The sequence below is a fragment of the Corvus moneduloides genome, chromosome 10 (assembly GCF_009650955.1).
Source record: "Corvus moneduloides isolate bCorMon1 chromosome 10, bCorMon1.pri, whole genome shotgun sequence".
In the NCBI taxonomy this organism is placed as follows: domain Eukaryota; kingdom Metazoa; phylum Chordata; class Aves; order Passeriformes; family Corvidae; genus Corvus; species Corvus moneduloides.
The window spans coordinates 26,791,879-26,818,275 of NC_045485.1; the positions used below are offsets into that span (position 1 = coordinate 26,791,879).

At 50.6% G+C, this 26,397-nt stretch overlaps 2 protein-coding genes and 1 long non-coding RNA gene across 11 annotated transcripts in view; 2 read left to right on the forward strand and 1 right to left on the reverse strand.

The window, feature by feature from the left end:
* The first annotated feature begins 2,959 nt into the window (after window positions 1-2,959).
* Window positions 2,960-15,443, forward strand: CCNL1 (cyclin L1). The gene is made up of 11 exons (XM_032119440.1): window positions 2,960-3,229; window positions 3,417-3,491; window positions 3,652-3,761; window positions 9,732-9,852; window positions 10,265-10,329; window positions 11,605-11,704; window positions 11,822-11,926; window positions 12,168-12,309; window positions 13,461-13,572; window positions 13,699-13,797; window positions 14,703-15,443. The coding sequence occupies exons 1-11, from the start codon at window positions 2,975-2,977 to the stop codon at window positions 15,052-15,054; spliced, it is 1,536 nt and encodes a 511-aa protein (XP_031975331.1). The 5' UTR covers window positions 2,960-2,974; the 3' UTR covers window positions 15,055-15,443.
* A 2,459-nt stretch (window positions 15,444-17,902) lies between these two features.
* On the forward strand, window positions 17,903-21,015 carry LOC116449118. Its single transcript, XR_004242242.1, has 3 exons — window positions 17,903-18,365; window positions 18,998-20,172; window positions 20,327-21,015. It is a non-coding gene; the product is annotated as an uncharacterized LOC116449118 (long non-coding RNA).
* Window positions 21,016-22,389: 1,374 nt separating this feature from the next.
* The window catches only part of LEKR1 (leucine, glutamate and lysine rich 1), a 36,041-nt gene continuing 32,033 nt past the window's right edge, over window positions 22,390-26,397 (reverse strand). For all 9 annotated transcript variants that reach the window (XM_032119828.1, XM_032119819.1, XM_032119822.1 and 6 more), the window contains 2 exons: window positions 25,948-26,247; window positions 22,390-24,370 (listed from right to left, as the gene is read on the reverse strand). In XM_032119828.1, coding sequence (XP_031975719.1) covers window positions 24,071-24,370; window positions 25,948-26,247 — 600 coding nt within the window. In that variant the 3' untranslated portion in view covers window positions 22,390-24,070. The remainder of the gene's footprint in view (window positions 24,371-25,947; window positions 26,248-26,397) is intronic.

The following is a 26,397-nucleotide window of genomic DNA, read 5'->3' on the forward strand; positions in this document are numbered from 1 at the left end:
GGATTCTTATTTTCCCAAAATAATCCTTTCTTTTTTGTTAAGGTAATTGCACACTGTAATTTGTAGTAATTTGCTAAGAAACCCTTTGTATTTTGTTCCGGGAAACATTTGCTGCCAAGCCTGTAAATCCTGAGGGATTTAGGCACTGAGGTGATGTCACTGACCACCAGAAGGAGGGTTTGGGATGTCCAAAACTCGCTTTCCATGAGGTGTTTTGTTTTTTCCCTTTTTTTTATCGCTCAGCTTTGGTGTCTCTCACTGCAATCAGACACCTGGAAGAACAAAATCAGTTTACATTTGTGTACAACTGATTTGAAGAGGAGCTTCCGTGGCCTGCAGAGTTCCAGGCCGAAGGGTTTCAGGAGAACCAGGCTAGTTAATGCCTCATCATGACTCAAGCAGCAATTATTGATTGATGCTGTTTTCCAGCAGTGTCCTGGCAACAAAGCACTGCTCCTGCTGCCGAGGGGACAAGGCACTGCTCATCTTTATTGAGTTCAAAAATATCCACATAAAAACATCAAGGATCGGTAAGAACGGTCAGGAGCGTTGAGCTGCGGAAGAAGAGCAAATACAAATCTCTTTTTGAGCTTTTTGAAATATCAACGTGTAACCTGGAAAACTGGAGCACATTAAAACCAATAAATGATGGGTGTGTGCATGGGGGAAAAAAAAAAGGGGCAAATTCCACTGCGCTGACACCTGCTGCTTCCGTGACTTGTTTTTCCTCCTCTCCAGCCCCTCTGGCACGCGGTGGGAGGGAAATGGAAAGTGCTGCTCGCCTTCTGCAAATACCACGTAAACCCAGGATTTTCACTTCAGAATAATCTGAGGGTCAGAGAACTGACTCAACTTTTCCCAGCTCTCCTTTTCATTACTATTTCTTTAACCTTCAGTGCATTCTGTGGGCTGTAAATTGCTTTTTGCCATTGCAGAGGTGTTTAGCACCAGTGTTGTGGGTTCACAGGACTTTTTTTGGCTCTGTTATGACAACTCCAAAGACTGTTCCAGGTTTCTAAAAGGCCGGTGCTCTTCCAGGTTGGTGGTGAGATTTTTTTTTTTATTCCCTGTAAAATTGTTTTTAAAATCCCAGGGATTGTACAGCACACGGCTATAGGAGGGGAGCTTGTCAAAGGGCCAGGAAAATTGGGTGAACTCTTCCAAATAACTGAATAATAAATAGCGTCCTTTCCAAACAGCCAGAATCACTGCTGAGTCATGAACCTGCACATATAACTGCTCCCAACTAAATGCTTTATTTCCGTTAACTACTTTGGTGATAGTTACAGACTTTCAAGCCCCAAACTATTTTTGGAAAAGAAGGATACAAATCACACTGTGGAGAGCTTTCTAAAGGACGTGCTTGTAAAAATGGGGAAGTTTATTAATGACTGTAACCATGACACAAAATAAGGCGCTGCTCCACACCCTGTGAGGAGGATGAGCAGACCTCGAGCACCTCAGCCCCCTCCTCACGGCTGATCCCGTGGATCCTGAGGGAGCTGGGGAAGGGGCTCAGGCTGGAGCAAAGGAGGCTCAGGGGGGCCCTTGTGGCTCTGCACAAGTCCCTGACAGGAGGGGGCAGCCGGGGGGGTCGGGCTCTGCTCCCAGGGAACAGGGACAGGAGGAGAGGGAACGGCCTCAGGCTGGGCCAGGGCAAGCTCAGGGTGGACAGCAGCAGGAATTTCCCCATGGAAAGGGTGCTCAGGCCTTGGCAGGGGCTGCCCAGGGAGGTGTGGAGTGCCCATCCCTGGAGGTGTCCAAGGAAGGCCTGGATGTGGCACTCAGTGCTCTGGGCTGGGGACAAGGTGGAGAACAGGCACCGCTCGGACTCGATCCTGGAGGTTTTTTCCAACCTCTTGGGAGTCTCTGACCGTTCCCGAGAGACCCCCGAGGCCAGGGGCGGGGCGGGGCGGGGCCGCCGCCCGCTCCCCACACAACATGGCGGGCACGGCCTCTGAGGGGCCGGTGCCACTCAAACCCAACGAGCCAATCAGAGGCCGCGGCTGGCGCGGGGGGCGGGATTTCCCAGTTAGCGCGCGCGTGCGGTTACGGCGGCGGAGGGATCTGCGGCGCGCGGTGCGGGCTGTGCTGCGGCCCTTCCCAGAAGTGACGCAACCGCCGGGGCTTTCCCGCTCGCCGCGTCCCGTGTGGTCGCGACAGCGGGGGATGTCGCGACAGGCGGGCCTGGCCACGAGCGCTGAGCCACCGCTGGCGCCGCCCGGGCGGCGTTCGGGCGCGCGGTACCCGGAGGCAGCGGCGGGTGCGGCGTGCGCGGCCGCTGTGCTCTTCCGCCGTGAGGGCGGTAAGCGGCTGCTCCATGTGGGAATGTTTCATTTATTGTGAATTTATTACCCACAGCGTTTAAAACTGCAGGAGCTGGTTCATTTTTACTTTGCTTTTCCTTAATAAATGAAGTTGGAGGTAACTTTCCGCTGGACGTTTCCCGTCTGGAACGGCGCAGCCAACCTTTTGCCCACAATCACCTTTTTATTCAGGTTCGGGGTTTGTCTATGTGACGTATTTCGAGCACCAAAAGCTCTAAGACAGGGCTTTGATCCAGGACACGAGGCCTGCTTAACCACCTATGCGCAATTTCTGTGTTTTATGTACCTATTCTGTACCGTGTCTCCGCCCATGACACGGCTGCAGTGGATTGACCCTGAACGATCCTTTTCAGCTGTGATTACACCGCAGTTTATCCAGCATCGTTCCCGCTCCCTCGCTGCTGCGGCGCACATCCAGTTACTCTGCACCGGTTTAAAGCCGGTCCCGTTCTCGATCCCTGTCCCGCTGCCGATCCCTTGTCCCGGTCCCGTTCCCTGTTCCCGGTCCCGGGGCGTGTCCCGCGGACTCTTTTTTCCCGCCGTCCCCCGCGCGCGCGGCGCTGGCGGGTGCGTCACGCGCGGGGCCGCGCAGTCGGCGCGCGGCCGCTCCCGGGAGCGGACCCAGACCCAGCGCCCGCTCCGCCGCCATGGCCGCCGCGCACCCGGGCCCCGCCGCGCCTGCCGCCCCCGTCCCGCCGCCCCCCGCCGCCCCGGGCATCCTCATCGGCGACCGGCTCTACTCCGAGGTGTCGCTGACCATCGACCACTCGCTGATCCCTGAGGAGCGCCTCTCGCCCACCCCCTCCATGCAGGACGGGCTGGACCTGCAGTGCGAGACCGACCTGCGCATCCTGGGCTGCGAGCTCATCCAGGCGGCCGGGATCCTGCTGCGGCTGCCGCAGGTGAGCCCTTGCCGGGGCTTGCGGAGGGGCAGGGGAGGAAGGGAAGGGAAGGGCGGGCGCCGCCATTGTGGCGGCGGGAAGGGCGTGAGGCGGCGCGGGGGGGCGGCGGTGCCTCACACAAAATGGCGGCGGCTGGGCCAGGGCACTGACTCGGCTCCTTCTCCCTCCTCCTCCTCTGCCCTCACAGGTGGCCATGGCGACGGGGCAGGTGCTGTTCCATCGTTTCTTCTATTCCAAGTCCTTCGTCAAGCACAGCTTCGAGGTGAGCGCGGCCCGAGGGTACCGGGGGAGGGCGGATGGGGCGGCCACGCGCTACACAGGCCGCTCGCTTCCAGACCGGCAGATTTGCTTCTTAGTTATGTAATTCTGATTTTATCTGGGTTAAAAGCTATTTGCTTAACGGAAACGGGGCTTCTTTTCAGATTGTTGCTATGGCCTGCATCAATCTCGCGTCCAAAATCGAAGAGGCGCCTCGTCGGATAAGGGACGTGATCAACGTGTTCCATCACTTGCGGCAGTTAAGAGCAAAAAGGTAAGATCAGCTTCGTTATGAGCATAAGCACATGTTACCACTAATGTACGTTGCAGTTCTCAATTCACAGTATTTTTCCAGGCTAAGTTCAACGACCTAAAATTGAGAAGGGAGTGCCCGTTGGCTGCTGTGTAGGCAGTACAGTGCAATCCCGGCTGCTTCTGCTTTTGTTCACGTGGTAGACCCGTTTTCGTTGTTGATTTAGCTACAGGTTATGGTTGACAGGTATTGTTCTAGTTTTACATTCATGGTTGTGGTTTCAGGTCTGTTTGTTGATTTTTTTGATGTCTTGTAGTTGTTGTGAGGTAGTCTTAGGTGTGAGTGGCCAGTTAGCAAGTTGCTGCGTATTCTCCAGATTTTTAAGCGTATTCAGTAGTTGTGATGCTTTTCTGTCATTAGTCTGTGGCTGCCCAAGTGTGGTTGTGGTGCTAAGAAAGTACCTCTTAAGAAGAAGCTGAATTTTCAGTGGTGATAGTGTTACTTTCAAAAAAAAGCCATTTTAGAGAGTACCTGAAGAAAGGTCTGATTTGGCCTGCAGTGTTTGCAGCTTTAATGGTGAGGAATGTGCCATTGAGTCTGGGAGGCTGAAGGCATTTTTAGGTGCAGAAAGTGTGAGCTGCGTTGTTCTGGTGCCGTGCGCCTGTGCAGGTGGTGTAGAGCTGTCCAAGTTATGAGGACTTAATGCTGCTTCTTGTGTGTAAAGCAACATTTTTCATGTGTAAAGCAAATTAACGATGCCTTGAAAGGAGCAAGGAGTGGTTGAAGGGAAGGAGTTCTCTAAGTTGCTGTTAAACACAAATCTCCTTAATTTTGTCGGGCAGCAGTATTGCAGTCTGGGATTGGAGGCTTCAACTTTGCCTCTGGTGGCTGATTGCTTAAAGTTCTAGGTACTCTGTAGCTACAAAAGGATTTTGTTTCCAGCTACACTGTTAAATTCATACTTTATTTCTCTGCCGTGTGTCACCAGGTTACGGCAGGAATTTAAACTTCAGTGTTGTTGAACCTTTTCTGAGAAACAGAGTAGAAATCCCGAAGGAAACCAGCTGTTTGTTAGTGTCTTTATCCTGGTTATGCTTCTGTTGAAGCCAGAGCTTCGGCTTTTATTGCCTCCTGATGGTGCTGTTCTAGTTAGTTTTAGATCCAAGAAGAAAGAGTCGGTGTTATCCTTTGGAATTTAGCTTTGTTCTGTCTGGCTTTTAAAGCTGTTATCCCTGATGGCCCCAAGAGAGCTGTGTGGAGTTATGCCAGGTGTGAATTCAGTGGGATTGTCTTCGCAGTTATTAAGGGAGTCTGGTTATTGGAATTACTGGAGCAGGCTCAGTGATTAGTAACGTTCTGGCCTCTATCCAGGCAGTGAAGGTTAATTAATCATATGCCTTGCTTTTCTTTGCATCAAGAATACAAATTAGTTGTTTCTTTGTGCTGTGTGAAGGATCAGAGAAACTGAACTTAACCTGTGAATTTAAATCTTTCCAGCTAGCCTGTTCCAAATCCCAACTTGTGCATGTTACGTGGTGCCTAAAGTGCATCATGTCCAGAGAAATCGTGCACTGCTACCCATTATTTTCGGGAGAAATGGGTATTGTTGCTCTGCGATTCTGAGTGAATCTGCATGAAACGAACCTTAAAAATGCTGCAGTCTGACATTCAGACTTGCACACCCCCTCCCCTTTTTTTTTTTTAGCAAGCAGGATGTAAACGTTTTTCTGTACTTTTTACAAGCTGACAATTCCATCACCTGTACACGTTATTAACTTCAACTCTTTTTTCCCTTGCAACCGACTATACAGCGACCAGCTACATTTACCAAAGCCTGGGTGATGTGGAGTGGTACATAAAGATGAAGCTGTCGTCATGGCAACAGTGAGTGAAGTATCGAAAATCCCCAAGGAGAAGCCAGTGCTCTGAGCATAGGTCACTGGAATCGGGGGACTAACAGGTTGGCCGCTGGTGAACCATTTGGAAGAACTCCTGTATCTTGTTATAAGCTTTTTTCTTTGCTGTCCAGGTTTTTAGAATACTAGCTTAATCTTTTTTATTTTTTACTGAAGCTAACACTTAGGCTATAGTTAGTCTCTCACACACAACCCAGAACTGAAACAGGCTGCTGTACTTTCTTTTTCAGTCTAGCATTTCTGTTAACTGAAGCTCTTAACCTGCACACATTTGGGGTAGTTTGGGTAGGCTTTGCTTTCTTTCTTAACCAGTTTTGGGTTCTTAGTTCCACTTTCTGGCTCTGTATAATTGCAGTTTGAATTCACAGTAAAACAAGGGTGCGGAAGTCTTGAATTTGTACGTTTTTATCAATTATGATGTAAGCAGTCCCTTCTATGTACCTGTTTGCAGAACTGGGAATTGCATTGGAATTTTCTTTTTATGAGACATGTAGTCAACTGAGGTGGTATTTCTAATGCTGAGAAGTAAGAAAAAGCTAAATAAGTGTTTTGGACAAGCATATTTTCTTTGGGATCTTTGACGAGCATATGTGATGTAGAACTGCATGTAAAAATGTTTGTGTGCATGGAGAAAAGCTCGTACTATGGAAAAACTGCTTTTTAAATAACTGTGTGCCAAAACCTCTGTGTTCTGAGCAAAGTGCAACTGTTGTTTAACTTGTAGAATGTAGTTTGAAGTTGATTATATTTCTTTTAACTGTGCCTGAAAGCTGCAGAAAGTCCTGAGACTGGAAATGTGACTCGTGTGGTGCTGTAATCTCACATGGTGCTTTGAGGTGCTCAGTCAGCTGTTCCTCACTCAGGGGCCCTGCAGCGGGGCTGCGTTAATGACACACATTCTTAGTGCCTTCAGACTGTCCTGCAAACCTGTGCTGCTTGTGTTTGTGATCCTGGAGACAAACAGAGAACTGGTGATCTTTTGCTGACCAGCATAACAGATATCTGCTCTTTGAAATGAGGTGCTGGTGCTCTGCTGTACTTGTCACAAGTGCTTTGCTCATTAGGAACAAAACTCCACGCAGGGCACTGTTCCTCCAAGTATTAGTCACGTCAAAGCCATCAGAGTTTATTATTGCACCAAATGAAGCTGCAGCTGTGTGGAGAACTTAGGTCTCATTTGTCAGAGTGATTTTAAAAAAAGGTATTTTTAATTTATTTACTGTTACAAACACAGTGTGTGTTAATCTTTTGGGTTGTTACGCAATCTAAATCCCAATCAAGTTTTGCATCTTAAGTGTTTGATTGACTTCCCAGAGGGGCCACTGTGTGCTCTGTTCTTAAAGATAAAGTCTTGCCTGGAGTTCTAGTGCTGGTCTGTAGGAACAGATTCCAAGTAAGAATTTGCAAGACTCCTTGGCTGTACAGGGTTTGAAGCTTATATTTCATATATAAGTTTACAAATTCTTTTTCTCTGGTTTCTTACTTGACCCTAAGATAATTCTTGGACTGAGAATTAAGTGCAGCAAATGCAGTGGCAAAGTTCCTCTTTTTTCTTAGTAGAAAGCAAAGAAGTTTTTCAAAGGGGAATCTCTGAAGTTTCTGACTTGTAAATGATTATTTACCAGCCTTGCGGATTTTATGGCAAAAGTATTAAATTAACGAATCAATGCAGTGGAGAACTTGACTTTTGCCAGTAATAAGGTGCAGTAAACCACTTAAGCCTTCTGGGGATTTTTGTTTTTCCATAAGTGGATAAAAGGTTGCATTTGTTTGGAAATCTTGTCTGGATAAACTGATGGTTTTCATGGCTTCCTTAGGGCTGTAGGTCTCTAGGACTTGTGACCAAAGGAATGTGGGACAGCAGAGTAAAGCAAAGCACACTTGGTATGTTGGGTTTCCTGACCCTGTGCTGTGGAACATGTGCCAAGTGTGAGCTGTTGGTGCTGATCCCATGGCCCTGTGTGAGGACAGTGAAAACTTAAACTACAGTAAAGGCTCATGTCTGTCCTGCTGCACTTGGAGCCACCTTAACTTCAGAGCTCTCAGGGGATGCAGGGTCCTGTGGAAGGTGGGGTGTTGGATGGTCCTGTGCAATCCCACTGGAGATTTTTTTAATAGACTGGAAGTCATGGCTGTCCTAAGTGTTTAACCCAAGATCTCCTACCTGTGATGAAGTTTTCTGCTAACAAACAGCCTGGATGCCTGAACTCACTCTGGATGCTGCTCTGCAGATCCTGTTAATGCCAGTGATCTCAAGATGAAACTGAGGAGAGAAATACTGAAGGAAACATTATCAACACAAGTAAAATTGACAGGAATGGGTTGGAAGTGAATCAGTTTCACTGATGGGAAGAACTCAGCTTGGTTGTTCCATTGTCCCACTCCAGAGCACTGTGTTCAGCCCATCTCTGTAGTACTGGAGTGTTCAGACAAAATCAGCTCCTCACTGAAGTAGTTACCTTAAAGAGGCTTGAAAACCTTTTCTTTTTCAGTTAATTTATGGGGAGAAAAGAAAAACAGCCAACCATAAACAAAACAAAAAAATCCCTCAAGTCTGGTTTTATTTAGAGGAGCTGAAAATTAACTTTTCCTGATGAGTGAGAGTAACACACTTAACTAGAGAAGTTACTCTGATGGAACGTGGAAAACCTGGTAATTTGTATAATGAGTCAGTACTTGAATTGTACCAGGAAGCTGCAGTCGTTCATTCCAGAGCTGGGTGCTGCATCTCAGCCCCTTGGGAAGAGCAGGGACAGCTCATGCTTCACGTGCATGGTTGTACAACAAGATGCTTTTATTAGGGAGGTTTGTTGTGTCCTTTGCCCGTGGCAATCTGTGTCTGTCCAGGTGACTGCAGAGGTCATGCCATAAACTGGATTGTTGAAGTTGGGGAGCTCATCCAGCCTTGTCATCAAATTGACCTTTTCTTCCTGGGGTGGGAACCTTGTTTTTTTGAGTGTTTTTTTCTGCTCTGTGACCTATCAGGGAAGAGAAGTAAGATCCACTCGTGGAATTTGCAGGTTGGCAGTGAAATATTTTGTCTGATACAACAAAAACTGTATTTTGAATCCACTTTGCATTACTTTTTTTTCTTTTGAAGGTAATGTAAAATAAATTTGTCACCAGTGCTTGGGGTGTATCATGTACAGACTGTGGTTTATTAGAGCATAATGAGCTGCAAAAACATTATTCTGCTTTGGAAAGCACATGGAATGTGTGAGGCATATTACAGGGAAAAAGCTGATCTGTCTTCAGGAGGAAGTGGATTAAAATATCCCATGTGGAATGTTGAAAGGTCGAGTCTAAGCACGGACAAAGCAAAGAATATGCAATGGCGTGTGACACCTGTGCATAAAGTGTACAGAAGGTTACTGTGGTTAAACATGCTCTGGACAGTTCAGGGGTTGGATTTGGAAGGAATTAGGGCTTGACTTTGCTGGAGTTTGAAATCTCTCTCTAAATGAGCTGTTGTTTTGCAAATGCAAACAGCAGGAACATCCCTGGTACGGCTGGAGAGGGTGCAGGCCCAGAGTCCCCGGCAGGTCTGTCCCCATTTCCCAGGGTGATTCTGTGCTTCACTCAGCTTTTCGCACATCACAGGGCAGGGCTGGCTTCTCTGAAGGGTGATTCAGCTGCTCTTCCAGCTGCATAGGAAACTGCCATTTCTAAAGCACGAGTTGCTACTTTAGTACCAGTAAGAACCCTGTTCTGGTTTACTTCTGCTTTGAAATCTTGCCTGGCAAAGGACTCCTGCCACCTCTGCCACAGAGAGGAAATGTTCTTGGGCGTGCCCCATCAAGCCAACTCCTTCCAGCAGCTGGAGCAGTGCAGTTTGCATACACAGGAGCAGAAGGTTATTTTTTTTTTTAATCTCAGCCATCTAATCTTTAGCTAGCCAAAAGCAGCAACTAAACTAGTTTATCTAAACTTGGACAGCACAAGATTAATGCTTAAACTTGCTTGCAGGAGTTGAAAACCGGTTTCTGTTGCCATTAGTTGGTTGGAAGGGAAAACAGAGTTGCCGTTATTTTTGGATATGCAAAACAGTTTTGATTTTATTTCTTGCAAACTATAGGACTCCAAGCCCCCTGATACTTGATCAGAACTACATAAACACCAAAAATCAAGTAATCAAAGCAGAAAGGAGGGTACTGAAGGAGTTGGGATTTTGTGTTCATGTCAAGCATCCTCATAAGGTGAGTTCTCAACAATAATGTAATTGTAATTCTTACTCTACCTTGGTGGCATCACTGGGAGCTGTGGAACAAGAAACACAGGTGTCAGAACGACCTGGATTCTTCTCTTTATTCCTCTGTAGTTAATTGTGTTTTTGCCGGAGTACTTGGGCAAACAGCCCTGTTGACTTTAGTAGAAGTCATTTCCCTTAGAAAGGGTGAAGGTGGCTGGTGTGAAAAGCACGGAAAAGTAGTGAAATAAGAATTGTCTGTGGGTAACATGAGAGTGTGTGCTTGGAGAGAAGGAGCCCCCATTGCTTGGGCATAGTGTTTGATTTTATTTTTTTTTAACATATGTATATATTTACTTCCCTACTCCTGCTCTATATGTTGAAACTGAGTCTTTTTTCTCTTCCCCCCCCTTATTCCTCAGATCATTGTTATGTATTTACAAGTCCTAGAATGTGAACGTAATCAAACCCTGGTACAGACAGCCTGGTAAGTTTGCTGTTTTCCATTCTTTTCCTAGCCAGGAAAATAGTAGCAGAAATAACAAGCCTACTGATCCCTATGCAAAGCAATGAGATGTAAGTTACCACCCAAATACATTTGGAAAATCTTGTGGTGCTTGTTTCTGCTTACTATTTTCATGGCTTGATTCCAGCGTAGCAATGGAGAACTCAATTTAACTTTGTTCTTTTTTCTACTCTTTGATTGAAGGGTAGTCCCTGCTGGTAAGTCATAGAGCTCTGCCCTCTGCACCTCAGCCCATGACCTGGGGATGGCTGCTTTGGCTGCCCTTCTCTCCAGCCAAGCCAGTGCAAGCCTCAGCGAGTTCACTGCCATCGGGCAGCACCTCCTAGTTCTGTCCTGGCGCCAGGATTTGTATATTTGGTTCTAGAAGTAACTGTTACAACTGTTTCTCGATGTCTTTGTTGCCTACCTGCTGTATGTTAAAGGACACGTGGGGGACGGTTCTACCAGCATTTCTTTAGTTGATTTAACATTTAAATTTGAGTTAAACAGAGGAGGACAGTGCATGCAGCATGTTCACTTAGCAGCCAGGCTGGGCATGGGGGTGTAGAGTCCTCACTGACTGACTGCTGTTCCTCTTTCCCATAGCTTGGGAATTTAGAAATCCGTGGAACTCTGCTGTTCTCGGTATCTCTGGGCGTGTGTTGCTTGGCAGTGCCAGCCCTGTGCAAGAACAGGAGCTCAGGGGAGTGGGGGTCCAGGTCTAACTCACAGGTCTTTTCCAATAGTGAGCAAATGGGATGCATCTCCCTGGATGAAGTTGATGTGACTCAAGGCACACAAAATTAAAATGCAGTCGGAGTTTTATGAACTCCGTAGGTTGCACGTAGCCTCTGGAACATGGTAGGTTGAAAATAACACCTTGCTCTCCTGGTGGTACTTGAGTTCTACAATGATTTTTAAATACAAACCCTTTGGTGTTTAAGACAATCAGCTGGACGGATGCAAAGTAGTTAAATTGTAACTCAGTGGACACTTCCCAGGATAATTTAACCTCGGGAGTAACCATTCCACACTTCTTGAATTTACTGCTGTACGTTACTGCCTTGGGTTTAAACCAGTGGCAGCGGTGCATACTGGTACGAAGTGACACATGTAAACATCCAACACAGTCATCCAAAAGAAATCACGTTTCGTATAACAACAGAAAAAATAATAAAGTCAATTGAGTCTCCAGTGTTGTTATCCTCTAAAAGAAAAGCAAACCGGAGATCCGACCTCTGCTGCTTTGTTTTTTAGGAATTACATGAACGACAGCCTCCGGACGAACGTGTTCGTTCGCTTCCAGCCGGAGACCATCGCGTGCGCGTGCATTTACCTCGCTGCTAGAGCCCTGCAGGTGAGCACTGGCTGCCCTGAGCACTGCTGCTGGTCTGGCTTAAAGAAAATTCATGGAAATACTTCAGCAAAACCTGGCCTGAAATCTCCATTACGCTTCCCCTTGTTCGATTTTCAGATCCCACTGCCTACCCGTCCCCACTGGTTCCTGCTCTTTGGCACCACAGAAGAGGAGATTCAGGAGATCTGCCTAACAACTCTGAAGCTTTATACCAGAAAGAAGGTGAGTTGGACATCTTGGATTTTCTTGCTTGAGGCTCAGTGCAGCTTGAGCTGAGTTATGGTGGTCCAGAAAAGTTTGGGAATGACTAATACAGATGTACTAATGGGGAAGGTTCCTCGAAGGAGAGAACAAATTCTGGAAGTTACATTACTGGACAGATCATTAAAAGCCAACTCAGTAAAAGGAGATGAAAATATGAATTACATTAGTTCAACTTCTTACCTGGTTGTTACTTCCACAGCCCAATTACGAATTTCTGGATAAAGAAGTAGAAAAGAGGAAAATGGCACTACAGGAAGCAAAACTGAAGGCAAAAGGTTTAAATCCAGATGGAACTCCAGCACTCTCAACGCTGGGTGGCTTTTCTCCTGCATCCAAACCATGTAAGCTTGTTTTCTGAACAGAAACTTGCATGATACTGTGTGATAAGTATTTGTGTAAAAATAAAGGAGGTTTGCTTTTTGAGCTGTTAGGCAGTTCAGGTTTTCTCACAGAATGAAGCAGCAAGGCAATTTTTTTTTTTTTAACATAGATTTTAAAACCAGATTAGAGGGAAAAGGGATGCTTTATGCCATATTTCCCCAGATAAGAGAGTGATACATGAATAATATGCACCCTTAAGAGACTGAAGCAGGAGTTGCTGTGTGTTCTGTGATGTGAAGAGAGCCTTTCTGGATTTGATTTGAGGGTGCTGCAGTAGCCTTCATGGCCCCTTTTTGCAGCAGGTATCTGTGAAAATTCCCTCCACTGGTTGTTTTTAATGTACTTGGCAACTGTGTGGTGCAGTGAGGGCAGACAGCTGGTGGGCAGGAAATGGGGGAGGGACAGGCCCAGCACTGCCTTGGCATCAGAGGGAATGAATTGGAGCATGTATTTTGAACTGCCAGTCTGTCTGAACTCTCATGGTTTCTCCTGAAGAGTCCTGAGTTTTCAGAGGTCTTTGGGCTGGGAAGTGTGAATTTCTCACTGAACAAGGAAAGTGTTTCATTTCTGTGAGGAGGGAGCCAGGGTTGGGAGAGTCTGAAAGCAGGAGCTGTGGTGGGCTTAACAGCCCTTCCATGAAAGGGGAATCCACCTCTGGGCTGTACCAACTGTCTAGAGACACACTGACATCCTGACTAGATGATTTTATTTGTTGCTCATTTGTATTTGTGCCATTAATGTAAAGATGAAATCTGTAGTTTTGCTGGGCAGGCTTAATCCTTTCTCTATAACATTGGAAATAAGTGTCAGGGTAACAATTCTGTATTGTGGGCCACGAGGGCAGCTTTTGTTTTGTACCTTTTGGCCCCACGTGAGCCTGGCTGTGTGCTCTGAAGGTCACAGTGCTGCTCCTCCTTCATGGGCAGAGGGTGTCCCCATGAATATCCCATTCCAGGAGTGAGTATAAATGGAGAGATGGGATGAAATAATAGCTGTGGAGTTCGTATCTACACTTAATGCAAGTCCTGGTGAAGGTGTCTCAGGGATGTACAGTGTGTTTATGACAAAAGATGAATAAAGAGCTAACTTTGAACTGAAATTTAATTCTTAGCTTCCCCAAGAGAAGTAAAAGCTGAGGAGAAATCTCCGGTGTCTGTGAATACCAAAACCATCAAAAAAGAGCCAGAAGAGAGGCAGCAAACGTCAAAGAGCCCTTACAACGGGTAGGTAAAACTCCCCTCCTGGTAAGAGAAGGCTTCAGTAGCAGTGCTTTCAGCTGAAGCCCAGGGAGCTCCTGGGGAGCTCTCGCTGGGGTGGCAGTGCCTGAGCAGTGCTGGTTTGTCCCGCAGGCTGCGGAAGGAGAGCAAGAGGAGCCGGAGCAGCAGAAGCGCCAGCCGGTCCCGCTCCCGGACAAAGTCCCGCTCCCGCTCCCACACCCCCCGCAGGCAGTGAGTGGGGCTGGGGGGCTGCACTGGGGGGCTCGTGGGTTTTGTCACACTTAGTCCTGTAAATACAGGGTATTTCAGCTGGGCTTTGCACTTCTCAGAGCCAGGGGCACTCCCAAGTGCTGCCCAGCAAAAGGGGGGAGGCTTGGCTTGACTTCAGGCTCTTGGTTGTGGGTGTGGAGCAGCTCTTAAGAGTTCAGGCTGTAAAATGGAAGCTTAAGCCTGTCCTAACTGCACTGTACCTGAGGAGTCTGAGGTGGGCAGGGGTTAGTCTTCCCTCATTGGATAGTCTTCACAAGGATACCATTACAAGTGAGAGCAGTCTTTGGGAGCACAGTGCCCTTGGAAGGGGGAGAAGTGCTCCAGGTGTGGCAGCTTCCTTGTGTCAGTGCTCCCTGGTGCAGTGCCTGGCTCTTCAGGACTCTGCCCCTCTCCTGGGACGGGGAGAGGGGGATGCAGTGAGAGCTGCTGCCTTTAGATGGGAATATTCGAAGAATCTTCAGGCTCACATCTAAATTGGAGGCTGCCAGCTTGGATCTCAGTGTTCCCCAAAGCATTGCTGAAGGAAAAAGGCAATACCCAGTTAGTGATCTGCTGTTGAGGGAAGACCCTTGACAAGGTGGACAAAAGGTGCTGCATTCTGGTTTTAGTTCGAGCTATTTGTTTTCAAATGAGCTCAGCTAAAAGACTCACAGAGTGGTTGGGGTTGGAAAGACCTTAAATGCCACATCACCGACCCCAGCCTTCCATGGGGCAGGTTGTGTGTCTCGAGACATTCTCTGTCCGCCCTCACTCATCCCTGTGGGGCAAAGTCTGATTTCTTCCAGTAGCTTGGAAGCTCTGAGCGCTGATTTCTGTTTGACTTTGCTGGTGTTGGGCACACGCTGTAACCCTTTCCTCTCGTGCAGCTACAACAACCGGCGGAGCCTGTCGGGCACGTACAGCTCCCGCTCGCGCAGCCGCTCGCGCAGCCACAGCGGGAGCCCGCGGCGGCACCACAACCACGGCTCGCCCCACGCCAAGGCCAAGCACGGCCGCGAGGAGCTCAAGGGCGCCAGCAGACACGGCCACAAGCGGAAAAAGTCCCGCTCCCGCTCGCAGAGCAAATCCCGGGAGCACTCGGAGGCGGCCAAGAAGCACCGGCACGAGCGCGGCCACCACCGGGAGCGGCGCGAGCGCTCGCGCTCCTTCGAGCGCTCCCACAAGGGCGGGAAGCACCACGGCAGCGGCCGCTCGGGGCACGGCCGGCACCGGCGCTGAGCCCACGGGCTGCGGCACGGCACGGGGACTGCACGGGGCTGGGGCAGCTTCAACCCAAATCTCGGTTTCTGAAAGGTGTAGAAGACTTTTCTTTTGGGAAAGAAACTGTTATCAACTTTTGCACATAATACCTTAGCAGTATCCCAGAGGTGGCAAACGATCAGGTTCACTGTATGTATTAGAGTTGTGTATTGTTTATTGAGCTGAGAACTGGAGAAAGGATTTCTGTAAAAAAGCAAAACGTACCTTATTTTTATACCAGTCAATTGCAGACGCTTATATTTAAGTATAGTTATTTGTTTAAACATGGTGGAGACTTTCTTACACTGGTTTTAGTCTGCATGTGTTCAAAGATTTTTACAAGAAATAAAATATAAAGCTTTTTTTTTTTTTTTTACTGCCTGTTGGATGCCAAATGTGTGGAAACTGAACTTGGTTTTCTTACACGCCGTGGCTTGACCCTTGTGCCAGAGTGGGACACGGGCTGTGGATGTGCTGCTGTTGGGAGGGCAAAACTGAGGAAGCTTTGGATGTTTGTGTCCTGGGGGTGCAGCTGTGCGGCCACGCAGCAGCTGCAGTAAATGGTCATGGATGAGCCAGGGAGGGGCTGCTGCTGTCCCCTGGCTCTCAGCTGCCCCTGGGGAGTTTGGAGTCTCCCTGCCCTGCCCCTCTCCCCTGGAGCTGCTCTCAGCTGTCCGGGTGCCATTCCTGGAGGGCTCAGGTCTCAGGGCTTTATCCCCATCTTTCATTGCAGTGGCAGGATGCTGGCAGGGAAGGGGGGATCCTCTTGCAGGTGTGATGCTGACACAGCCTGGGGCTGAGCCACCCCTTCCCTGTGGCACATCTGGGGAAGGGGAGACATTCCCTGTGCTGTGCTGGGAGCAGGAGCTGCTGGGACGTTCCTGGAGCTGTGCCTGCTGTGGGAAATGAGAGCTGGAACGGGAGCGAAGGACTCGGATCTGGTTCTCCAGCTGCTGCCCAGGTGGTGCCAAGCCCTGGAGCCCCTGGGCTCTCCTAAAAGGCCTCTCCCTGTTCGTGCTGAGGCTGATCACAGTGTCCCCCTGCAGAGCCCAGTGCTGCGGGCTGGTCCCTGGCACCAGGGCAGTGCCAGTCTCGCTGGGCAGTTGTTCTGCAGACCTCAGAGAGGGGAGGAAACCTGAACAGGAGCTCCGTGGCTGGTACGTCTGCCCTGTGTCCTGCTGGGCCCCTCTGCAGCTGCTCTGGAAATGCAGAAAGTGAGTGTATATTTTGGAGGAGGGAAAGATAAAATGTCTCTTTCTGTTCCTTGGTTTCCACTGTTTTTCAATCTGTAACAACTGTTTTGTGTGTGTTGCTTTCAGGAAAATGCGTTCGTTGCTATGGAAATTGAAGGAGCTTTTTCCCCCAGACACAAATGCTGAGTCCAGAGCAGAGAGAAAACCCTGGGTCTGGAGGAGCAGCACCGCTGACTGTCTTGGATTTGGGGTTTGTGTTGGAGGGACCCGTGGAGGGCTCAGCCTTGGGTTTGTGGGAGCACCAGTGACCCCTCCGTGCTTCCAGAGCTTTGCTCCCCTGAGCAGCTGGAGCAGCTGGAGCTGTGAACAGAGGGCAGCACCTGCTGCCCCAGGCAACCCAGCAGGGAGTTCAGAGTTTGTTCTTCCCTGGGGGAAGATCCCATCCCCAGCCAGGGATGGGTGGGTGGATGGATGGATGGCAGGCAGCCTGGCCCCCAGCAGGGCTGTGCCAGCGCTGGGATGTGCAGGAGGCACTTCCTGAGGGGAAAGCAGCAGCTCCCAGCTGGGAGTCCCAGCCTGGCCCTCAGGGCCTGTGTGGGTTCTGCAGGGGGACAAGAGGCAGGTGAGAGTCCTGAGGGGCTGTGGCCCCTCGATGCCCCATTCCCTGCAGGACTCATCAGGGGAGCTGCTGGGCACAGCAACCGGAATGTCCCTGTACCACAGCTCCTGTCTCTCCTAGGACTTGGAAATGTCCCTGAATTTTGAAGCGTCCCTGTATTTTCATCGAGCTCTGAACCACAGAAATGAGTCATTTGACAGGGCTGATGGACTTCAAGCACCTGTACCGACCTCCAGGAGTCACCTGAGGCCACACTCTGCTCGTATCTCAGTAGCTGAGACAATTTTCCTGGGAAATCTGGAGTATTCCTGCCCTGGGTGGTGCTGCAGCCTCTGCCACACTGCTGGAGATCAGGTGCTGCCACTGGGCTCTGAACATCTGAGACCCACAGCACCAGAAAAATGTCCCAGCCAGCTCTCCTTGGGCACAGGGCTTTGCCTGGGTGGGTCTCAGAGTTGCTTTTTCTCTGAGAAAAGGATTTTGTTAAAATTTTTTTACTAATTTTCAACAAAAAGATGCAAAGGTTTCAAGGCATTTCATGCAAACTGTTCTGCTTGTCCTTTACTTTCAGCTTTGTTACAGATATCAGAAGGATGAGCGTGGGCCAGGAGCTTTGGATGGTTTGGGAAGAGACAAAATGAACAATGTGAGAACATTTCTGATGGAAATCGGCCCAACAGGTCCCTCTCAGGGCTTCAGTCCCCCCCAAACCCCACAGGTGAGTGGCAGCAGGGGAGGTGATAAGGGCCCCTTTTCCAGGAAATCTTTCCCTGGTTGCTGCTCCTGCCAGGAAATGCTCATGAAATCCATGACTTCACATCAGGCCAAGTCTGTGACTCTCCTGTCCATGCTCCTTGTTGCTTCCAAGCTCCTTGGGGCAGGAAGCAAACCCCCCTGGCCAGGCTGGCAATCACATCCCCCTTTGGAAAAAACACTCCTGCAGAGGAAACAGCTTTCCATCCCCTCCTCCTGCCTGGCCACAGCCCAGCAGGGCCATTGAAAAAAAAAAAAAAAAGGAAGTAAAGCTAGCCTGAAGAAAAAAGTCTTTATATTCCAGTGGAAGGAAAAAACTTGGCAGAAGTGACCGTTTTTGTCCCAGGATGGAGAATCCTTCTGGATGGGTTTGCTGGAGAGGGTGAGGGGCTCGTGTCCCCACCCTGCAGAGACATTCCAGCTTCCCAATCCCCTGGGGCTCCAGGGATGCTGTGTCCCCATCATCCGGGGGGTTCTGTGTCCCCCTCATTCCCGGGGGGGTTCTGTGTCCCCCTCATTCCCGGGGGGTTCTTTGTCCCCCTCATTCCCGGGGCGTTCTTTGGACCCCTCATTCCCAGGGATTCTGGACTCCTCATTCCCGGGATGCCGCGGCTGCTCCCGCTGCCGTTCTGGGTTTCCTCTGTAGGTGGAAGTGTTGCAGAGCCCAGCCGAGCCTGCACTCACGGCTCTCTGTCTCTCTTCTGGACACACCAGAAGCCACCAAGGTGAGGAGGGGACAAATGTCCTGCCCTGGGCCATGGGGGCAGAGCAGCCCCATCCCCGCGGTCTCAGCCTCGGCTGAACACCCGAATTCCAGCTGTTGGGAGCTGAGGATGGATCAAAGCCTCGAGGGATGGCATCAGCCACCAGCTGCGGGAGATTCCCCAGGAGTGGCCAGTTACTGGGACAGCTGCGGGGGACAGCCCTGAATGACCCCAGAGGGGGGAGGGAAAATGAGGGTTTCTCACCATGGCCTGAGCTCCTGCAGGCCCTGGCACAGGTGTCCCAGAGAAGCTGTGGCTGCCCCATCCCTGGAATGCTGATCCCTCTGAGGCCCTGCAGGTGCTGGGCAGCCCCAGGGCCTGTGCTCAGGAGCCAAGAGGGGAAATCCACAGCAAAATTATCTCAAACCAAGTGAATCTCCTGAAGGGCCCTCACAGATTTAATTACCCCTGATCAGTGATTGGTGCAGCTTCCCAAAATTCTTTCATGACTCGGGACCCCAGGTTTGTATGGAGCAATCAGGAGCTGGGACCCAAATGCCTGAGGTCCCATTTTAAAGGGATTTAGAGGCTGAGAAGCTGAGGTTTTGTTCAAAGCCTGAAGGTTTTTCTATGCCTCAACACCTCTAAAACAGGAAACATCTTCAGCATCTTTCTGCCAGCTGGTTCAAAGCCTGCCCCCCATGCTGAGGAGACACCTGGCCTGAGGACACGCGTGGGGTGACTGACTGAAGGAGCACAGAGTGGAGAGGCTGGTGCTGCCACCGCTGTCCCAAGGGAATAAAACTCATCCTCCCTGGGCAGAGAGCACCCTCCTTCCTCCCTCCTCAGCACCAGCCCAGCCCCAGCCCAGCCCTCCAGGATTCCACACTTTTACCCAGCACGATGCTCAGGACGCGTGGCCGGGCGGGGTGAGAGCACGGTGGTGCTTTGCGGTCCAGGAAACCGCGAGCAGCAAGCAGAGGTGTTATCTCTGACATCTGGCTCTGATCAGGGAGCTCCGTCTGCCTTTGTCAATGGATGCGGGATGGCCCGCGGCTGCTTTTTGTTTCAGGACTCCTCTGGGGTTCCCCTGGCAGCAGCGAAGCCAACGGAGGGATCCCAGAGCTGGGGACACAGAGGCAGCACCGCCAGCCTTCCCCTCTGCCCTCCTCTCTGAGCAGCCACGGAGCAGAGCCAGCGCTGACCTTGGCACGGGCCAGAGAGCAGGAACGTGTCCTCACCCACCTTCCAACCCCCCAGGTGAGAGGTTTTAAGACGTTCATCCCATCCCAGCCCTGCCATGGGCAGGGACACCTTCCACTATCCCAGGCTGCTCCAATCCAACCTGGCTTTGGACACTGCCAGGGATCCAGGGGCAGGACACCCTGAGCACTGAGTGTCCTGCTCGTACTCTCAGGGCTATGGTGATCATGAGGTTTGAGGTCCCGGCCTCATTTTCCCTGGGTCAGGCTAAGAGGGATCCTTGGAGACTTTTGCCTTCTGGGATGTGTGCATCTCCTCCACACATCCTGCTCTGTGCCAGGAGCCTGCCTGGGTTTTTGCTCTCCAGGCATTTCAGGTGCTGGCTTTGGATTAAATGCTCATGACATGAAGCCCGACTCGTGCTGTGATCCGGGGGAGAGGCTGTTCCACAGATCCCGGGCAGGGGATGTTCCACAGCCCTCCTGCATGGCCCTGCCCAGCTGTGGATTCCCCACGTCTCCATTGCTGCCGGGGCCAGGCACACACACACATCCTCTCCCAGTGGAAGTCCTGTGGGCAAGAAACAGTTTCCCTGTCAGGTGGATCTTCAGCAGGTTTGGAACAGGTAAGGCTCTCCTTACCCAGAGCCAGCCAGAGGAAAGGATTTCTGTGAACACAAATTCACAGAAAATTCTGGTCTCCTGAACCAACCTTTTACCTGGGGATCAGAAATCCAAGTTCTCCCTGTGTCTGAGCGGGTGAATTCCTGCCTCATCCAGCTCCAGCTACGGCTTCCATCACCCTCCAAGGAGATGCTGGGGTTATTTTTAGAAGGAATCCACAAAAACAACCCCCAAACCCAGACATCAGCAAACAGAATGGCATTGGCAGCCACTGAGGCCGTGCTGCTACTTGGTTACACCCAAATCCTGCTCCACGTCTGACCCTTCCCGGATGCCCTCCAGCTGTTCCCGAGGATCCTTTTTTGGGTACGTTTCCCCAAAGGCACATGCGGTTCTTTGTTCAGAACTTCACGGTGATTAAAATGACCGCTCAGTCCTGGTAAGTGAAACCAACCCCTGCGGGCAGCGCAGTGCACAGGAAACAGCTGGGAGAGGACGCCGGGATTTCCATAAAAGCCGATGATTCATGGAAACGTTCAGTGAGCGGGGTCAGCCTCGGGCTCCTGAGGAGCCTCTTCCGATGGAGACGATTCCAGAGCCAGCCGCGCTCTGGGTCACTCCCGAATTCCTCGTGCCCGCCCCGGCACCAGCCATGGAGCAGAGCAGCCGAACTCCCAAAATACAGCCTGGGGGGGGATTGATCCCCACTTTCTGCTGCCAGTGAAGTGGTGTTCAGCTGCCCTGGATGTGGGAAAAGGGATGTCAGGAGAGGGCAGTGCCTGTGTTACAGGGGATGGAGGGACAGGACTCAGGGAATGGCTTCCCAGTGCCAGAGGGCAGGGATGGATGGGATATTGGGAAGGAATTGTTCCCTGGGAGGTCCTGCACAGGGTGCCCAGAGCAGCTGGGGCTGCCCCTGGATCCCTGGCAGTGCCCAAGGCCAGGCTGGATGGGGCTGGAAGCAGCCTGGGGTAGGGGGCAGGACAGGGGACGGGCTGAGCTTTAAGGTCCTTCCAACTCAACCCAGCCTGTGATGATGATGATGATGGTGAAGGACATTTGGGCAGCACAGAGTGTGACCCTCCAGCAGGAAGAAGAGCTTGCTGCATTCTGTGGCTCTCCAGGCTCCTTTCCTCTGTGCCCAGAGGTTTCTGCCAGGACTCTTTCCCTGGAGTTCAAGGCAGGTAGGTGCCAGCTGGGCATTACTCCCTGGAGTGGTGCCAGGCCAAACCAAACCACTTTCCATGTCACATAAATCAGGAGATGGAAAACACCCTTTGGGGCACTCGGTTCAGCCACTCCTGCAGCTCAGGGCTGCTCCTGACAGGACATTTTCCATGGATTTTTCCCACCCACTTTGAATGACTCAAGCAAGGGGCTCCACCACTGCCCGGGGGAGGGCATTTTCCTCTCTCTTGCACTGAGACTTTCCTTTCCCAAATGTCAGCCCTTTCCTCCCATCCCGGACCCCCTGGGTTGTTCCCCCCTTTCCCTGACATTTCCCACCCTGTGTTCATTCCGTGCCTGGCACCAGTGCCTGGGTCCTGCTATTCTTGACTAAATCCCACTGCAGGGAACAGAAGGGAGGGTGGAGAAGTGGAGAAGTGGCCTCAGAGACACTGAGGGGCAAACCCCCCTCACTGGAATGGTCTCCATCCCCTGAGAGGTCTGGTGGCACCTGTGCCCATCCCTCGGTTCACTGGGAAGGAGCGGAGTCCCACCCTGGCACTGATCCCTGTCCCCACTCGGGGTGGAGCACGGAGGGATCCAGAGCCTGAAGGGCCAAGGAAAACAATCCATGGGAGCTGGCATGGAAGGTTTACCATGATCTGGGCACAGCTCCCAGGGCAGTGCCAGATGCTCCACACAAATTATATCTCTGGTGTTAAAATCCCCTCAACATTAATCCCTGGCAGTGCCCTTTCCATCATCCCACCCAAGTGAATTCTGTGCCGTGCTGTGAGGATGACACCCCTGGATTAGGGTTTCACACCATTACGGCTGTTTGGGGGTTGTTTCTCCTCCAGCAGGACACTCTCGACCACCTGTGACCACCAAGGACAAAACCCAACATCGAATTTTCATGAAGGAAATAAGGGCCTCTTTTAAATAACTAAAAATGCAGCAGTGGGGGCTTGTCTGAGAAAGGAAATTCCCTCAATTTCATTATCCTGCTCTTTTTCTGGTATTGAAAATGCACAGTACAAAGCAAGACAGTCTTGATTTGTTCTGGTTAATATATTTTAATGATCTGTGGCATCAGTTTCTATTTCCATGCACTTTTAACACTGCTTAGGAACTAAGATGCTTTTTCCTGCAGTCCAATTTTTTCTTTTGTAGAAAAACTCCATCTGCAAGGCACAGTCGGGATCCCAGATCCTACACACACCTCAGAGCAAGGTCTAGTGATCATCCCAGCTTTGGTTTGTGATATCCCAGTGGGAGGGAAGTGATATCCATGGCAAGCTGTGTATGGCCAGGGCTAATCCCATCTCCTGCGGAAGGAGCAGCAGCACCACACGTGGGCTGGGCTCTCCACAATATTATCTGTGGAGAACATTATGTTTTGGGCAACTTTGGGTGGAAAAAGGGTGAGCCACACCGAGGCACTGACTGAGGTTCCGTGGCTTCCTCTTGTGCTGTCTCTCGTTAGCTGGGAGCAGGGATGGACCCCACCATGGCTCGTGTTTGGGGCTCACACGAAGGATCAGACCCATCCCCTGAGCCCCATTTTCCTGCCCACAGGAATCAGGCCTGGCACAGAGCATTGATCCTTTCTGGAAAGGTTCAGGACTGCAGGAGCTCACTCCAGAGCAGGCAGCACGCCCAGCTCTGCCATGGGCAAGCTGAAGCCTTTCCAGCAGGGAAGGACAAGACAGCCCCGTGCCATGGGATGTTTTGTCCAAGGGAAGGGCTGGAATGCTGCCCACAGCCAGCAGGGCAGGATCCACAGGGACAGGTTTGTTCCAAGCCTGGAGCTTTGTTTGGCTTTGCCTCGTGCCACAAGTCCTGGAGTGCAAGGTCCCTGACACCACTCCTACAAGAAACACTCCCTTCAGGAAGTTTGATTTCCTAAAATTTCAGGGCTATAATGAGGTGTCCACATCCTCTGTGGCACTTTGTGCTGCTGCCCTTCATCCCACCATGGAAAACACTTGGTAAACTTTCCTTGACATGGTGAGATCCATTAAATTGTTTTCAAAGCCAGTAAAAAAGGGTCCCTGACATTTCCCTATTTTGCTTATTGCTTAGCAGCAGGAGCTCTGGGTTCTGGGAGGGAGGGGGAGAAGGGAAATATTTGTTCTGGACTTGGTTTGGATCCAGGACCTGGCCACTCCCTCATGCCAGAACCATGATCCCGTTCCTGCTCCCGTTATTTTACGTGCTGTTCCTCTCTGGCCCACTCCCCTTTACTCCAGCTGCTGGTGCAGGACACAAACAGGGGGCTGTGGGTAAGAGCCCAGATTTGAAATCATGGAATCACAGACTGGTTTGGGTTGGAAGGAACCTCAAAGCTCGTCCAGTTGCACCTTCCCTTTGCCAGGCTTCTCCAAGCCCCATCCATCCTGGATCCTGTGAGGATGGGCCATTATTCCCTGCCCAGGGCCAGGGCATTGGAACGGGATGAGCTTTAAGGTTCCTTCCAACCCAAACCTTCTGGGATCCAGGGGTTCTCTGATTTCAATCCCACCCATTGAAGATGTGCTGCTCTTTGTGCTCCTCTTGGAGAGACTCTTTTTACTTTTCTCATCTTGAGATGCACCCAGCATTTCACTACACCGTGAATAAATTAACGGACAGGTAAACATTATTGCATCAAAAATAAATAAAAATTTAACTGGACTTTAAGTTGTAGAAATGGACGAGTTGGAGGCTGGAATGGTTTCGCAGGTGGAGCTGTCAGAGCTGGCTCGGCCGGCGCCTCATCCCGGCAAGAACCCGGCTCCGGGGCTCGCTCAGCGAGGCCGCCCTTCCCTTGGGAGGGATGGGATCCATGGAGCCGGGGCCCCTGGCGGCCCTGGCCGTTCCGAAGTGCCCGGACAGGCGGAGCTCCCCGGCGGGGAGGGAGCGCGGCGAGGCCGGCAGGGTCCCGCTGAGCCTGCGGAGCTCCAGCACCTGCTCCCGGGCCCGGCCCAGCGCCGCCGTCAGCTCGAAGCGCTCCTCGCACTCCCGGCGCACCGTGTCCTGCAGCAGGGCATTCTGCAAAGAGAAACACCGGGAAAAGCGCCGTCCCTCAAACCTGGACACTCCCGGGACACCGTCCCTGCAAACAGGGCGTTCTGCAAAGAGAAACACCGGGAAAAGCGCCGTCCCTCAAACCTGGACACTGCCGGGACACCGTCCCTGCAAACAGGGCGTTCTGCAAAGAGAAACACCGGGAAAAGCGCCGTCCCTCAAACCTGGACACTCCCGGGACACCGTCCCTGCAAACAGGGCGTTCTGCAAAGAGAAACACCGGGAAAAGCGCCATCCCTCAAACCTGGACACTCCTGGGACACCGTCCCTGCAAACAGGGCGTTCTGCAAAGAGAAACACCGGGAAAAGCGCCATCCCTCAAACCTGGACACTCCCGGGACACCGTCCCTGCAAACAGGGCGTTCTGCAAAGAGAAACACCGGGAAAAGCGCCGTCCCTCAAACCTGGACACTCCCGGGACACGGACCTGCAAACAGGGCGTTCTGCAAAGAGAAACACCGGGAAAAGCGCCATCCCTCAAACCTGGACACTCCCGGGACACGGACCTGCCCTGCACCGCCCTCCTGTTCCCTCGGGAGCCGGGGGGAAATCCCAAGGAAGGGCTCAGAAGGTATTTCTGCTCTTGGGAAGGAAAGGCAAAGGACAGAGGTGCGGTGACACCGAAGGGAGTCAGAACTGCTTTTCCCTGAACCCTCTGCAGTGGGAGAGCACAACCTGCATGGAGCCATGGAATCAGGATTGGAATCAGGTATGGAATCAGGTATGGAATCAGGTATGAACACTTGGAATCATGGAATCACTCATGGAAAGGCCATGGAGTCCCTCTGTTGTCCCAGCACTGCCAATGCCCCTCTACCTCGTGTCCCCACCCTGGACTGGGCACAGATTGGGCACAACCTCACTGTAATTCCACTCACAGCTTTCCCACCTTTCCAAGGAGTAACTCAGTACCAGCCCCAGCACTAATTCACTTGGAAGAGTTTTATTTTCACTGTTGACCAGTTCTTTTTCCTGCCACTTAACTGCTTTGGACATTCCAGCCTAATCTTATCTGCAGTCCCTGACTCCACATTTCTCATGGAGCAGCTCTCTCCTCCCTTCCCATTATATTCCAAGCATTCAGCAAATGCTTGTGGTCAGAACATCTATCAGTCAAATTTCTCTTTGCATTTAGTTCATTTTTATGCATTCCTGAGTTAGGGAACGTGGCTGCACTGGTGGGAGCTGGGACACCAGTCCAAGGAATGAGAAATATCCATGTTTTCTACTCTAAGAACTGGGAATTCATTTTTGTTTACTCAATGTTTGGGCAGTGGGGCATGAGGCTACAGACTAAGGCAGGCCTTGCAGGACCTGAAAAATAGATACATTTTCCTATAAAACACTAATTTAAGTATTTGCTGAATTAAAACTTCCCATCTTTTGTGATCTACCATATTTAGGAAATGACAATGGATTTGTTTGGGAAATCTTTGCATGTCAATGGATTTTCTGGTCTGAAACACAGAACTTTGAATGATTTTAGATATCACATGTCTCCAAGTAAAAATAACCAGGCATTTCCTGGGTTATGTTCCTACCTCCTCTTGAACTTGATTCAAACTATGAATCAGCTGTGTCCTCTCCTGGGTTAATTTTTCCAGTTCATCTGACTTGTGCTTAATTTCTTTCCTCAGTTTATCCAGGAATGATTCATTGTTGCTCTTTTCCATGGTCAGCTGGAATTCAAGCTCACTGATGAGCCTTTTAAGGCTCTGGATTTCTTTTTCCTTGTCTCCATCTTTCTCTGCCAGTTTCATTTGGGCATCTTGGAGCTTCTTCTCCAGAATTTCCGTCTCCATCCTCAAGCTCTTGGTGGCACTAGATATTAAACCTGGGATCTGGGTGAGATCAGACAGGAATTAATCTCCACTCAGTACCTCTAAATATGGAGAATTAGTAGCAGACAAATGTTAACTTGAGGAAAAAACCAACAAATTTAAACTTACAGGTCCTCAGAGAGGAAAAAAAAGCTCTGAATTTACATAATA

Excerpts from the sequence above, each read along its gene's own strand:
- CCNL1 (XM_032119440.1), top strand. The coding sequence starts at position 2,975 with ATGGCCGCCGCGCACCCGGGCCCCGCCGCGCCTGCCGCCCCCGTCCCG. Across the intron at positions 3,230-3,416 it reads TCCTGCTGCGGCTGCCGCAG|GTGGCCATGGCGACGGGGCA; the intron begins GTGAGCCCTTGC and ends CTGCCCTCACAG. Across the intron at positions 13,798-14,702 it reads TCCCACACCCCCCGCAGGCA|CTACAACAACCGGCGGAGCC; the intron begins GTGAGTGGGGCT and ends CCTCTCGTGCAG.